Raw genomic sequence first — 16813 nt, 5'->3', positions numbered from 1 at the left:
CAATGAAAGAGATTGAATTCTGCTTGACATATCATTATAATAGAGAAACAGGACAATTTCAAAGCGCTACTTATCAGTGCATGACTCTCGGCATTATTACTTAAATCAAGATCTATTAAATCAAGGAAGTGGGAAGCCACCTCCCTGATTAAATACCTAACAACAACAACAAAAATATCAGACATGCTCTACATGCCATTTCTGAACTCCGTCTGCCAACTGTAACAGCATCATCGGCATCTTTGTTTAAAAAGGGAATTTTCCTAAAATGTTATACAGTTCTGCATTCATTGAATCTAAACATAATGTACTTTGGGCGTTAATTTCCCTTTGGTACTCTCAAATAATACTTTGCACCAATAAGTGGTGTCCAATCTGTTTTCTAATTTTGATTAAAACCACAGAAGCGAATGTGGTAAACACATTCCGGGCATAGAATATTCTACATTGTATGATAAGCTTACCTCATTTTAATTCTCGAATCTGACTGGTAGAAATTGGGGCATACATTCTCTAGTCGCCTCCCATTGTTAAATAAAAGTGGATTGCACTATAACTGCCGCAAAGTATACTTGAACAGCCCCATGAAAACTAAACTGCCCCATAGCAGTGCCGTATATATACGGCACTGCCCCATAGTTGTAAACCGCGCCCTCTTTCGGTCATTAGGGTGTTAGAACGTACCTGCGTCATGTGTAGGAGATAAGTTTGTTAACGATAATCACAATAATAATGGGTGTTAATTTGATGTGAACACTATCGCAATTGTAAGAAATTTCTGCTAGTTTAAGTTTATGCGGTATATAAAAGATGAACATTTGCCCCCATTGGGATCTCACCTGCATTCTATGACACGCAAGGCAAGTTCCTCGGGTCGTAAGGGGAGTTAAAAATGGACTGCTTTTCGGGGCATGGTTGATATTAGGTTGATTAATTAGTTGAGGTCAATTTGAATGCTATGAAGCGGTTCGCTTGGATGTTACAAGGGTCGCTTGGATGCTATGAAGCTCTGTGCTGCACGTGCCATAGCTGTATTTATGCCCGCGAGTTCAGTCAATCCGAAACGAGGATTCATCAAGTGAGGTATTTTAGTAAATAAAGCGAGATAGAGTTGGTCAATAATATCAACAAGGCCCGAAAAAAACAGTCCGTATCTGCGTAACATAAAGTGCTGAGATCATCTAGCAACCCACGTTTGTTGACAGGACATAGTTTGATGACAGAACATGTTGCTCATGGTTTTCAGTATGTTCTAAGTGTAACCGCAGCACAGTATTTAGAATATGGAACTCTGCGACATCCACGGATGTTTCTTTTCACAAGGATCTTTTTAAGCACACGTACACGCACGCAATCACAAAGGCAAACGGTTATTCATTATCACTTTATACGCATGTGTATTCATTTATTATGTCTGCATGTGATTGTGTGTGTTTGATTATGTAAGTCACGAAATCCCAATTGTAGCAGTCTTGAAATCGAAACTCAAGACACATTTTCTTTTTAAGTGAGTATTATTGTCAAGTATATCAAAAGCTTTTGCATGCGCAGAAGAATATTATCTTTACAGATTTTGCGCTTGTAAATTGATAGTGTTATAATTATGTATTGCGGAACAGATGGTGATTTATCATTACGATGTACTTGTAGTAATCCATAGCTCCCCCCCCCCCCAGGATCTGTATTGTGAATAGAAAGATACAGCCATTCACATGATAAGGTAGGTTCAAAAGATCGTGCTAAGTCAGTTTGCACACGGTCTTACCTTGCTCTCTTCAATAATAAGAACGTCAATAATAATGCTCAAAAGTAGAGGATGTAATACCGCCATCAATGTTCACGGTGTCAGTTCGCAAGAGTCGTACACTGCATGTACTAGTATACATATCATGTACAATGCACGAAGAATGCATGAAAGTGCGCGCGCACACACACACACACTTTTCCCCCATGGTTGTATTTATCAATGTCCATACAAATGATATAAGGACAGTAATAGAAACTTGTATGTCTGCCACAATTTACAAAATATTCGCATAGTTTGGACAAACTGAGAAAAATATTTCTTTCATGTGCACTCTTCTCTTTTTCATACAAAAGACGTGAATAATTAAAATTTGATAATGAAAACACCGAGCATCTCATTCGTTTACTTGATGATAACTGAAATGAAAATACAAAATACACATCCATACACACACAAACAAGCAAGCAAACTAACAAAATAAAACGGATGACCAGGACCACAATGTTGTCTCATAATGACGTCAATACGTAAAGTTACATTTCGAACTTGCTTAACGAGCCAATCTTTACAAAGAACTCTTGGTCCGAACAAGCTGGTAGAATTATAGGTTCTGATGCTAGATTAATATAAAAACAACAACAATTGAGATAAAAGACAAAATTAATGAACACATCGAGTTATTACTTGAGAAACATGATAAATAAACTCAATCCTGTCTTCAATAATTTGACGCCATCGTGCGAATTGTGTTTGCAGTGTTGGTCCGTATGGGAAAGAGGAGAAGTGTCATCTACATGTGGGCCAAATTTGGTGCTGTTAGACAAAACTGAACAATTATTATACCACCATGCCGGAGGAATAACATGAGATGTGATTTCCGAGTGTAAGAATTATTAGTGGCGATGAAAATGGGTGTCGGATAAAATGATACATTATTAACTTTGAATGGACAATATACCTGGCTCTCTCTCTTAAATCTATGATCGTGCTATCAAGAACAAATGCCTGCAAGAGCAATGCTGGAAGGGATCGAACAGATTGGAATGCAATTAAAATGGGACTAGTTAACTCGCGATCACAATAGATATCAGAATGGAATCCTTAATAGAAAATGGTAAATAAAGAGAAAGAGAGACAGAACCTTCTCATGCGCTTAAAGGGATGGGACAGTATTGGTGGAGATGAGAATTGGGCTTTTGACTTTTTGCGAAATACCAAGAAAACAGTTATGCATAGTACAGAGCATACCATTTTAAGAGGAATTCAAAGTTTATTTGATGAAAATCGGGTTTGGAATGACTGAAACATACAAAAACAAAGTAAAACAAAGCAATCGTAATAAAATGTGGGTCCCACACTTTATAAGAATCGCTCTTTTTTGGATATCTCAGCCATTTCAAAACCAATTTTCATCAAATGTTGAATTCCTCATAGAATTACATGCTCTTTCATATTTCATAAGAGGTTTAATTCTCATTATCTCACCAAAAAATGTTAGAAACCTGAAATTAGGTCTCGACCAAAACTGTACGATCCCTTTTAATAAACGAGCTCATTTTGGCACAGAACGAAAATGAATGAAAACGGTGGGAATGTACTGCTCTTCTGCATCATAGTGGATCTTTTATTATTTTCATCGCATGATCATTTTTCAGCAGGGATTAAATTTCATGTCTCAAGAGTCCGATACTGAGTCGCCTTTTGAGCATGCCTTTTATATTCTTATAAGGGTAGGGGTCATCATCAATGCACTTTGGCTCACCTTCCGAATAAGGGATAAAATATTTCACCAAAAAGAAACAATTTTATTGTTAGAGACCTGCACCTGTCGTCTATGTAATATGCAGTAAAACACATACTGCGTAGAGTCACTTGTAGGTCATTCGCCAACGCCCATAAGTGAGTGAATATATCTTTCTTCTTTCTCTTGAGAAAACCTGTAGGCGGTATTTGGACACGACATTCGATATGCCAAACTCTGATTCAATCAAATATTTGCTTGTTTGCTTGTATGTTGACAAAATCAACGAAACTATAAACTCAATGTTTCTGTAGTGCGAGTGAAATATGGTGAAATTTGAGTAGTGTGTACGCCCCTATTCATACAGGTAATACGTTCTGAAAGTTACATTGGTGACATCAATATACGATATAATTTGACTACAGAATGTCACAATGAATTGAAGATAATAATTATTATAACATACCAACTTATATGTTTCGATGAAACACACCGCAGTTATAAGTCTTAAGATTTGCTCTGAAGTCAAAATGCTTTCTGCAAGCCAAACTCGTTTATTTTTCAGTGCAAGCTGAGTTGTGATTTTTTTCTTCTGTGACTTAACTACGATGTTTGTTGAATATGACGTCTGTTGAAAAAAAAAAATGGAGCATCCATGAATTCACTCTTAGTGACACAGCAATTCTAGAATAGTATTCGATCAAAAAGATGAAAATGAGAAGCTTTGTAAGTTACTGTTTTGCACAAGTTATTTAGAGCTGAATCGCTTGGTAAGTGTTTCTGTCCCAAGCCCTACAATCTTACCATGTACCAAATTATGTATAGGTATTTCATTTATCAAGGAGGAACTCAGTAACGGAATAAGCGAGCTATCGCCATCATACTTACATACCTCCTTGCTTTAAATTGATACCTTGCGTCACTATCCCACAACTTAGAATAATTTTATGTTTCCTATCATGATCGAGCAAAGGACACACTCGTCCATGGCGACCCGATCACTTGGCTAATCACATTGTAGTACTTGTAGCTTACATTATGGTGGCTTTTCTTTTCAGCCCATTTTGACTTTTCCACCCCTTTTCCCTCGTTCCGACAGCCGCAACCTTTAACCTATCGAAAATTATAGATTTTTGGCTCAGCGCAAACCCGCAGGGCCTCACTGAGACGAAAGAATGTAGCAGGTGCAGAGGCAAATATATTTTTTGTTGTTGTTTACTGTTTACTGATAGTAACGAATGGCAAACAAATCTCATAATGGTTGGCATGACGAATTCATGTTTGCTAATGACAATGGTAAAATTGCGAAAACGTTTGAACACTTTAATTTGCCTCGTTAAACTAACATTGATTTGGTGAGATCAAAAGTCCCCTTTGTTCCCCATAAACATATGACTTGTGACCTTGCATCACAAAACCAACAAAACGTTGCATCCCTTGATTTCAAGTGAGGATTAAAAAAAAAGATGATGGGTGAACCCCGTCAATCTTGAGTTTTTCATATTTTCTGAAAGAGCTATCCTTCATCTACATTATTCTTTATTTTGGGATCATAATGCTGCATAACGTGAATTGGAAAGTGTGTTTTCAGCAGTTTTTCTACAACTTTTTTTTTTTTGGGGGGGGGGAGGGGAATGGTATGTCTTAAAGGCCCCTTTTCATTTCTTGAAATCCTTTGCACACTCTTCACTTTCAAGTCTAACAATGTTTCAAAGGATAAAGAGAGTACTTTGAAAATTGGTATTAATCATGGACAAAATATGTTAATAGAACATGCTCAATTTCATTTCTATCTGTTAATCCCTTCATTGTTGTTGCTCGTTGGTTTACATCCTGTGTTTTGTCCCTTTCATCGCACAGCTATAGCACGGCTTGGTAAAGATTAAGGACTTGAATATACCCTGTACTTCAGAGCCTCTTTTCTCAGCTCACACTTTTCCAGAGTGTGTGCTTTCTTTCCAGTATCTAGATAGGTTAGGAGAGTCTATTAATTTTGAATTGAGTTATACATCATTTTAAAGCTAAGAGTCTACTCTTTGGAAATCTGCCCTTAAACTAAAAAAAAAAAAAAAAAAAAAAAAAAAAAAAAAAAAAAAAAAAAAAAAAAAAAAAAAAAAAAAACATGTCTGGCGGCTTTTTGTTGGTTTTGTGATGCAGGGTCACATATATCAATTCAATTCAATTTGCGTTTATTTCATCCAAACAGATGAAAAACATTCAGACAAGATATAGATAAATTCAAATTGACAATAAAAATATAACAGAATGTGGAGACAGCAAGAAAAACAAAGTTTTATAAGCAGCTGCCACCATAACAAAAGCATTTATGATAAAAGCCATAATAAATCGTACAAATAAATGTGCATAGCTATTAAAACCAAAGAGATTGAAAATACATATTCTACAATAGACACATAGAGACAAAAACAAACAAACAACAAACAAACACAGAGTAATACCCGAATGTGTAGATTACTTTTCTTTTTCCAATAAGAATAATTTAAATCTTCGTTTAAAAACATTTGAAGATGGACTCATCTTAAATGGCTGTGGCAAGTTATTCCAAATTAAAGGTCCTCTATACAAAACACAATAAAAACCAACATTTGTTTTATTAAGAGGTAAATGATAATTCAGAGGATTTCTCAAACAATACGAATGAATAGCACTATTTAACTGAAACAAGGAAGAAAGACTTGGGGGAATACAATTTTTAAAACATAAATACATAAATACACCAATAATATATTTGTTCAATTCAAAAATATCTAAAACATTACATTTCATAAAAAGAGGTTTAGTGGAGGCAAGATAATTGGCGTGACATATAATTCTCACTGCTTTCTTCTGCAGACGGAAAAGTCTGACCATAGAATAATTTGATGTATTTGCCCAAGCAATGTTTCCATATTGAAGTTGACTTAATATAATAGCGTTATAAATCATGCATAAAATATTGTGGGGAAAATATCGTAATTTGTATAAAATACCGATACATTTAGAAATCTTATTGCAGACTGAATCAATATGTTTATGCCAAGATAATTTATTATCAATAATGACGCCAAGAAATGACAATGAACTCGTAATTTTTATTAAATTTTTTATTCATATAAATTGCTGAATTCTGTATATCAATTTTCTTAGTAGTAAAAATCATACATTGAGTTTTCTTCACATTCAAAACTACTTTATTCATAAGAAGTCAATCATAATTTTTTGAATCTCTTCATTAAAACGTAACAAAAAAGTATTAACATTATCATCACACATAAACATACTGGTATCATCTGCATATAAAATGAACTGTATTTTTTCTGTGACATTGCAAATATCATTGATGTAAATGAGAAATAAAAGTGGACCAAGTATTGAACCCTGAGGCACTCCACATCCCAGGCTACACATCTCAGATTTACATCTATTAACCGATACAAATTGTTTCTGATTATCCAAATAATTTGAAAATAATTTGAACAAATTACCTCGAATACCATAAATATATAACTTATCTAATAAAATAGAATGATCTCATACAAACCTCCGCCAAACAGGAAAAAAAAATAAAGACGTTTGAATGGGGAAAACCTTTGATTAAAAATTAGAGAGACGATAGATACTCCTGTAATTCCAAATGCACCAGGTAGAAACAATCGATACATCCTGTCAACATATTATAATAGTTTCAGTGAAGATATTGAATATCATACCCCTCATCTCAAGATAGCTTTATCTGATTAGAAGACTGTCGATATACTTTGAAGGTGATCTCGTGTTATGTTCAAGCTACGACACCATCTCTCAAGAAACGGCAGAAAATAACAATTATAGTAAGTTGTGTTGAGTATCAGAAATTTTGATTCACATGTCAAACCGATGATGATTATGACAAAAAAGAGGGCTATTGTCTTGGAAATTAGGGCAGCTATTGTGACATTGAATCAAGAAGTAAATCCTTTCATCGATCATGAAAAAAAAAACCCATAAATAATTAAGGCCCAGCATTTCTCAAGAGTATTCATAAGTGAAAGAAATAGAATAATCCATTCATTTATTGTATATATAGGGGATGATGCAGGGTGATTACAGCAAATGATCCGTATGCACTTGATCAGAGACAACAATTGGGTTACCTCTGAAAGCTCCAATCAACAAGACCTTTCGCCCTACTTAGCCTCACCTCAAAAGCTTACATTGATCTCCAAAGCATGCATTGATATCTTTATTATGCCATAATTATTACCCGTAATTATCTTAAAATGACCTGTGTCTGTTTTAGTCTGTCGTGAACATGACAAAAGTGTTGAAATGATAATGATAAATGTATGAAGACGAAATAATGGTGTTAGACAAATCCTAGTGATATCAATGCCGATACTGATAACAAGGCCGGCTTTGGTCACTTGAAACTGCAGAGGAGGGTGGACAGACAAAGGCAAATGGGGGGGGGGGGTCAGTGATGATCAAGAGGATCAAGGGGGGCAACCACTGAAGGAAAAGGATGAATAGGGAGCTAGGCAACGTCAAAGAGGATATAAGGAACACCAGAGGGATAAAGAAAGGGAAAGAGTGAAAAGGCAACAGCAAGGGGAAGGGGGGGGGGGGGGGATGAACAAACAGTGAGCCCTGAAAGGTGTACCAGGAGGAGGCAACAAAATTAAAGTAATCAAACATATCAAGTATTATTGGATAAGCAGTTTTCAGCAGCTTTTTTTGCTACATGATGATAATGTGTAGGTATGAAGCGTATGTGTGTTTATAATTAGTTTCATTGTATAGAGTTTAAATTAATGTGTTTAATTCATGTGAATTTGGACTTCTCGGAAGACCAGCACGACCATGAAGGCTGAGCTGCGAGCAGGGCAATCTATCCGTTTATCTTCAGTTTTATATTCCAGTAGTATTGTATCATTGTTCCTTTGTGATTTCACGATGAATAATAAACAATACAGACAAAAACACCAACAGTACATACCATACACACACAAACACACGCAATGACATTTTATCAGCTAGGTCTACAAAACCCTTACAACGTTAATCGTTTACCCCGTGTTCATATCAATGCCCCAAGAGTATAAGATTTTATTGGTGTACCGGGTTAGGTTAGGTCAAACTTTGGTCGAGGGTTCAACCGGATAAGTTTACATCGATCTTTGCCATTGCTGTGTATAGCGTTAAAGGGATGATATATTTTCGCATGGGATGAGACGCTAGACGTCAGCTTACTATTTTTTTAGATCATTTTTTTAAGATAATGACAAACTTCAAGAAATATGAAAGAAAATATAGACGTAAGGGGTTCCCCTTACATATCTTAAAGTACATGTGATAAAAATTGGTCTTGGAATGGCAGATATATCCAAAATGGAGTGATCCTGATAAAAAGTTGGACCCAATGTAATAGGATTGCTTTGTTTAACTTTGTTTTTGTATATTTCAGTTATTTCAAAACCGTATTTTCATCAAATAACATTTAGATTCCTCATAAAATTATAATAATATGCTCTTTAATATTTCATAAAGCCTCATCTAACCAATACTATAACATATCCCTTTAATGGAGCAGACACATTAGCAAACACTCCTTGTTTGTTCTATTGTACACTTGGTATGGCCCTTGCCGTCAAAATTTCCTTTTCACGCAACCTGTCACTCCTGTAATAGAACACGACAGTCCGTGCACCCCCTGTCACATCCTGCGGCACATTTTAACCTGCCGCAATCCTGAAATAATGATTATTAGCAGTCCTGCTCGGGACACAGTGGGTTGCAGTAGGCCATTTAATTCCACCTGCAACCATGGCAACGAGAAATTTGATACGTAGAGAACAGTATTGTAAATGTAACTACTGCGTGATAATAATTATTACCTATCAATGGACTAATGTTTGAGGAGTCCTAATTATCTTCTGAAAACAAAAAAAAATATCAAAGACTGTACACGTATGGACCATTTTGATAACTTTAGACACTGAAATTGATCACGACTACATGACATCACTAAGGGGCGTATCAAAAAAAAAAGTGGAAGGATTCGGGGCAGTTTTCTGGTGCCACTACATCGAAAATTAAAAGAGGGGGGGGGGAGGGGGCAAGCATTGTGGTTGCCTTTACCGCTGAAACCTAATATTGTGCAATGTAATTTAACGTCACATGACTCTGTTGTAAAGCAGGCCACCCGGTCCTGAATCAGACTACCCTGTACATTTTTAAAGAAGCTATACAGAATATTGTCGGTCACACAAATACGCTTTTTGTTAACGCTCTTCGTTAAGAATGCAGTATATCTGTACTTCCGTAATTCAATGCAATTCAATTCAAAGGTTTTATTTTCACTTCTTTCAACAGAATGTACAAAAAGAATAAATTCGACATGAGTTTGAAGGAATGATACATAGATAGCAAAGAATAACATTTGTAAGTAGTTTTTGCAAAGTGAGTCATTTTCATAGATGTGGAGATGTGGAGTTGTGCATCAATAAAACCATTTAACTCAATATATTTCATGAGGACTGCTTAATACCTAAACACGGGTCACTCGGTCTGACTATATAGTTTTGCACAAACCATATCAAACTGTGTATTGTACAACGTCAGAATGAAATATAGTCTCTTCATATTCTGTAGCTCAGGGGCAAAATGTGAAATAGCCGTTTAGAGTAATACCCCCTAATCAAACAAAACGAGGTACTCGTAGATAACCTGGGATTGTCCTAACTTCATAATGGCTCCAATATCTCATCTAATCTTGTCTTGACGTGGCTAAGGGTCAGGGCAGGCACAAGCGTAAGTCACGTGCAAGGTCAAGTTGCGGTCTCGAGGAGAGCAGTCCTACTTCAACTGGAGTGCGGCGACCAGTATAGTTACGGCCTTTGCTATCACAATCAGTGCGTAGAGCCAGCCAAGTACTTTTTCACGAAGACAGAGCAGAAACAGAAATTATGTCTTCTACTGGGGAATCTACCGACAGTGGCGCCAGAGTGATCCTGTGGTGTGTGCCTAGGACCATTTCATCTGCCCTGGCCAAGTGTTTGGGTGCCATCGAGGGCACGGAGATCCATTTCGAGCCCTATACCTACAGCTACCTGGCCGGGAGATCGTACAAGGCCGTCAGCGGAGACGACATCCCAAAAGTGTACGAGGGCAACGAAGAGGCGTTAGACAAAGCAGCTCAGATCATTGCTTCCGAGGCCCAAACTGATGTGGATCCCAAGCGTTTGGCGTGAGTAATAGACATAGTGTATGAAATATATTATGTGATAATTACATGATGTACACTGTATAATGTATGATTTAATACAATATGATATGATATATATATGTATATATGAATAATTTAGTATGGATGTATGATAGAAATGTTTATCACTTCTGTTCTACTTTAGATAGGTTAAGGAGCTGTACATATTTAATGACAAGGATACAGTGATAAAAACACTGTTAGGGCGTCTCTTTTGTGGCATTAAATCTCAGGCATTCATTCAAGCGCATGGCACAATGTGCCTGTTTGATACCGTTTTATGTCTGTTTGCATATTCATGCGTTCGTGTTCGATATGAAATACAAATGAGTGATACGATTGGTTCAAATAAACGTCAATGGATTAATATGGATCTTAACTAGGGGGCAAAGATCGGTGAATTAGAATCAGACCCTGAGATGCTTACAATGGCAATAGGTCGACTTCGATTGCCTTAAATATGAGTGGATGTTACCTTGATAACAACTTAGCTTTACACACAATACATAAGGTAGTTAAAGAAAGTCTTTTAACCCTAACAATTTCAAATATTCTTTCCTCCGTACGTCTTCCTCATTTTTTCCAGCATCTCCCAGTCTCGTTCATTTCGTGTTTGACAACTAGTGCCATTATTTTTTAATATGTCATGTTTTTCTGTGAACATTAGCCAACCGACCGATCAACCAATCGAACAACCAAGCACAAAAACTGGGGGTGGGGGTGGGCAAGAATAGCGGCTTAATTTAAGATTCTCTTCACACGTCATCTAAGCAAGACCTTTCCTCGCGTCGTGACTTCTGAAGAGTCATGACAGTTTCTTTCACCTTCTTTAAAGTCAAGAGCATGGTCACGACAATGAATAGTTTATGAAACAGAGACGATCATGTTCATAATCACGATATCCACCATGATCCTTCGCCAATCAGTGTTTTCCTGCTCTTTCTCCTTTTCCTAAATGCTTAATGTGAATAGGCCCTATATATATACACTGTAAAAACATCGGTGAAAAACATCGGTGTAAAAACATGGGTGTTAAATCTAACACCGATCAAACTTCAATAGAGGACCACACCCACGGTGTAGAAAATGCACTGTGATGGTGTTGAAAAGTGTTCACCTGACACTTCGTGTTGTTAATTTGACACTGTACCTGGTGTTATTTTGACACTGTACTGGTGTTAATTCAAAAATAACACCACATGGTGTTGATTTGATATTTGTTGGTGTTAATATCAATGGTTTAACACCCGTCCAGCTTCAATAAGAGACCACACCTGCTTGTGTTACTGTGGTGTAAATTTATTTTCAAATTTTTTTCAAAAATCTAGTATTTTAATGTAAAATTCTTGATCGTCTTGTTTAAATTAAAAATCAACAAGAAGTGCGAATAATCACAATGATTATAATAATATAATGATATAATCAAAGTGAATATTCGCACTGTCATCCCTGAAGAAGAGGAAGGATCCTCGAAAATTCGGATTATTCATTACATCAAGATTGGCTATTAATGCATTCCCTGCATTCCTCTGTTGTGACTTTATTACTGCTATTTCTATATATATATATATATATATATATATATATATATATATATATATCACACTTACATACATATCATATGTCGGCAATTGTAAGTAACTCTCTTTACCTTATGACATATTTATCGAATAAACATCCGTCATATAACAGAAGCGATGAAAACGGAAGCTGACACCAAAGCTAGAGCTAGTCACGGGGTAAAATGCTGTGACTAGTAACCCTGGAACACTGGAAAATGATACACGCTGGAACTAAAAACAACAACGACAACATTAGCAACAACAGCACAGTTTTCACTAAATAAAAATGAGTCAGGTTTTACTTCATCAAATAGATAAACAGCTTCCTACCAGCAAGTTTTCTGACACCCTGCAAGTGTTATTATGCGACATGACAAGTAAATGAAATACCCTAACTTCTACTTGGGTGGAGCATCAGCTGGAAGAAGTTGCAGAAGAACAGATGTAGATGGAGGGGCAGTATCAAAATCAGGTGCACAATATATGGAGTTGTCATTGGTCACTATCCAGAATCAGAGGCAGAACCTGAAATAACAAAATGAGATCATTCTTGATTTTGTCACCATCTCGGAAAAATTCCAAATGAGGAATAAGAAATAGTCAATTCACGTATAGAATTCAATCCATAGGCGTTCCAAAAATAATCAAGCAAATGATGTTATCTTCCAGCTCTCTATCTCTCTCTCTCTCTCTCTCTCTCTCTCTCTCTCTATATATATATATATATATATATATATATATATGTACACACACACACACACACACACATATATATATTTTTTTTTCTGAGTAGAGGATAACAGAAAAAGAGAAAGTAAAGAAAATAAAGTTATTTTTTATTACGACCGTGCACAAATTTGGAACTGTCTACTATGTTGTAAAAAAAAGTGTTGTTTATGACAATATATTTCGTTGTAGACAAAAAAAAAAAGACTAAAGCCCCATTTCAATTGCAGAGCCTTGTTACCGCGACAACGTCCGGGTACCGTCCGGGTAATCCCCCCCCCCCCCTTTTTTTTTTACCCTGCCTTCCGGAAAATGTTTCTCGGACTTTGTCGAGGCAATTACCGTGACATTACCCTGACATCACCCGGGTAACTCTTCTGTTGATAAGAACGCAACTGCGGTAACATTCCTTCGATGCACTCAACACGCCTGTGCAACATTGCAGACAGAGAATGATTGACACACCGCGCGCCAATCATGTGCATTGATTGTCACCACTGATTTTTATGCAGTTATTGAGATCATGGATTGTAGCCGCAATTTGTTTACAGACACGCGGCTCTGGCCGGTGGTAAAAACCTGACCCAGGGAAAGTTTTTGGAGAGTGTCTGTTAAAACAGTACCCCTCCCTCTCTCCTGCGGTTTTGTTTCCTCGAGGAATTTCGTTCTCCTCGCGGTAAGGTCCGTTAAGCCCTTTTTACACTTGTGTTTCTTAACCCCGTACTTTCTCTGACCCAGGACTATCGTTAGTCCCGAACCAATTTTTTCAGCTTTTTACACTCGCCAATAAATCCCGTACTGAGCTCTTGTCCTGGGCTAAGGAGAAAACTGACCTATTTACACTCGAATTTCTTAGTCCCGTACTTTCCAAACCACATGAATATTCATGATTACGCTGTGCACTGTACAAGTACACGCACGCACCGGCAGCACTGATTTCTGGTTGGTCAGTGGGGGTTGGACTTCGTCTCCGTCGCTTAGCCCCGGATTATTTTTTCGTTCTGTTTACACTCGCTTGCTTGGCACCGCAATTGCGGTGCTAACCCTGCTATTTTGCAGGGCCAGATAGTACGGGATTATCGGTGGGGCTAGCCCACTTTGGCAAAAACAAGTGTAAACAGAAAGTGGGTTAAGGAAAGTCCGGTACCAACGGTGGGGCTAAGGGGGGGGGGGGGCTTGGGCTAAGCCCCCCCCCCCCCCCTTAGCCCCACCGTTGGTACGGGACTAAGCAAAAATTTGCAAGTGTAAAAAGCCCTTTAGAACGGGCCTTTATTGTATGACATTGAATTTCGCTTTCTTCTCTTTTTCAGATATGCATCAGTCAAAAACTTGCTGGAAACGTCTAGTAGTAAGCACGTGTTTGTCAAGGACATGGGCGCAGGGTTGACAGACGACACCTTTCAGTTTCTTCCTGAAAGATATCAACATACCTTCCTCATCCGCAATCCCAAACGCTCAATCAACTCGTACCGAAAAGCTATGTATACACAGTTTACTCAACTTGGTCTCCTCGAAGGAGAAGCTGCCAACGAACAGACATACGATGTTGAACGCGATGACAAGTACTTCCCACCCGGATGCTACATGAAGGAGCTCTATGATGTCTGGAAGTCCGTCAGAGAAAATATCGACAGCGATCCGATCGTGATCGATGCTGATGATCTCCTGAACAAGCCGGCAGAAGTCCTGAGCGCGTATTGCGCTGCGGTGGGACTCCCTTACAGCGAGTCTCTCCTTGAGTGGGATGCTTCCATAGATTCTCTCAAGTCATGGAAAGCAGCTGGGGATAACCTCGTCATTGACGTGGTTAACTTCTATGGGACTGCCATGAGGAGCAGCAAATTCTTTCCGGCAAGCAAATTCCCTGAGAATCTGACCCCTGACGTCATACGTTGTTCGGATAGGGTCATGAAGTATTTTGATGAAATGTACGAGTCTAGACTGATTGTGTGAGGCTCTGTAAACTTATCAACAGTCCCCTCTCATCTCTTCTTTTTTTTTTCAGTATTAAAGGAAGGTAATCAGCCTACAATGTGTAGACGTAATAAGACCAGACAAGACCACTCTTTTTCGAGTGACCTCAGGGATCACTCCAAAATCTTCGAGTGATCCCTGAGGTCACTCCAAAACGAGTGAAAATGAACATTTTCACTCAAAATTCACTCTAATTTCACTCTAAATTCACTCTTTTTTGTATTCACTCCTTCAAGAGTGAATATTTTCCCTCGATTTTTTGAGAGAGTATACACAGTAAAACATCGAATTGTGTCACTTGTTATCACAAATACAAAAGATAAAGATTTTCTACCGATATATTCATTATAATTATGTTATCTTATTTTTCAGTGTGATCATTAATGCGTATAGTGGAATAATTGTGATGTTTATCCTCTGCTTGAAGTGAACGTATCACTTGCATACGTCAGCAGCTATATCAATCTCAAACCGTTTAAAAACATTTAATCAAATCATATTAACTACCAAAAAAATCCACTGTGTTTCTCTTAAAGAGAAAAGCGGGTTTTTGAAGTAATAATGCAGAAAAATTCTTCCACGATATTTTAATATTGCGTTAGTTTGTATGCTATAGACATGATAGAACAAAGTAAAAATGCTAGTCCACGAATTTGATGCTTAGAATTTCGACAAATAATAATCCGAACATAGTGTGCTGTGGTACTGTATTCTTCTTAAATTCCTATCATCTTTAAAGGGATATGATACCTAAGTATACGGGTGAATTGCAGGGCTATTGATAGAACGCATCAGCGAAATATAAGGAAAATCGGATAATCCGTTGAAAAGTGCTTGTAATATTATGTTCAACTGATGTGCTGCATTCCCTAAATTCACACAAGTAAGCTTCCACTCACACCACCAATGATAAAAGGGCATCTTTGTTTTTAATATTATATCAATATTACTCTGTAATAAAGGTACTGTGGAGGTACTGTAGTTCTTATGATATTATATGTGACCGTGCACCTCAAAACGAACATAAAGTCGCACACACTGATTTTGCGTGAGGACTGAAAATAAGTGAAATGGGTCAACCTAGCCGAACTTGACTTTTTCATATTTTCTGAAAGAGCGGGTCTTCTTTTATATTACTAGTATACTAAAATTTGGTATCATAAAACGGGCAGGAAAAAGTGTTTTTTAGCAGTTTATCTCGATTTTTTTTTGGTAGAATAGTGTGATTAGGTGTGTCTTTAGACTCCCTTTTTCATTTTTGAAAAACCTTGTCCACACTCTTCAGTTTCAACTCTAATAACTTTTGAAAGGATAGTGCTACTGCCTTGAAATTTGGCATTAATCATGGACAGAATGTGTTAATGAGGCATGCTTAATTTCAGTTTAATCTAATAATCCCTTCATTGTTGTTACTCTGGTGGTTTACTTCCTGTTTTTTGTCCCATTCATCGCACAGCCAGCACGGTTTGGTAAACAGGTAAAGATTAAGCGCTTGAATAGACACTGTACTTCAGAGCCTCTTTTCTCAGTTCACACTTTTCCTGAGTTTGTGCTTTCTTTCCAATATTTAGATAGGTTAGGAGAGTCCATTTGATTTGAGTTATACATCATTTTAAAGCTTAAAGTCTGCTCTTTCAGAATATGGTCTTCACTAAAAATTCATGTCTTGCGACTTTTTGTTTGTTTTGAGGTGCAGGGTCACATATGGTGTGTTACTACCTTTTTGCCTGTATTATTCGTTCATTTATTTCATGTCGATGTGACTTTCTGTCTGTAGTTTTCACTACTAATGTGTACTTCGAGCGATCACGTTTTCTCAT

The 16813-nt window shown here is 37.2% G+C and overlaps 1 protein-coding gene across 1 annotated transcript; it reads left to right on the top strand.

Annotated features, from left to right (window-relative positions):
• Positions 1 to 10432: 10432 nt before the first annotated feature.
• On the top strand, positions 10433 to 14972 carry LOC139715775 (uncharacterized). The gene is made up of 2 exons (XM_071627315.1): positions 10433 to 10713; positions 14330 to 14972. Exons 1-2 carry the CDS (start codon positions 10433 to 10435, stop codon positions 14970 to 14972), a joined length of 924 nt encoding a protein of 307 aa, XP_071483416.1.
• Positions 14973 to 16813: the final 1841 nt, after the last annotated feature.

This window comes from Diadema antillarum, unplaced genomic scaffold, assembly GCF_040938485.1.
Source record: "Diadema antillarum isolate AM-2024a unplaced genomic scaffold, OU_Dant_1.0 scf00000055, whole genome shotgun sequence".
NCBI lineage: Eukaryota > Metazoa > Echinodermata > Echinoidea > Diadematoida > Diadematidae > Diadema > Diadema antillarum.
Note: the sequence above shows the minus strand (reverse complement) of the source record. Positions and strands in the feature narration are given on the sequence as shown.

Bases quoted from the DNA above. Each gene is read 5' to 3' on its own strand.
- LOC139715775 (XM_071627315.1), top strand. From the start codon at position 10,433: ATGTCTTCTACTGGGGAATCTACCGACAGTGGCGCCAGAGTGATCCTG. The intron at 10,714-14,329 runs GTGAGTAATAGA...TCTCTTTTTCAG, and splicing joins GTGGATCCCAAGCGTTTGGC to ATATGCATCAGTCAAAAACT.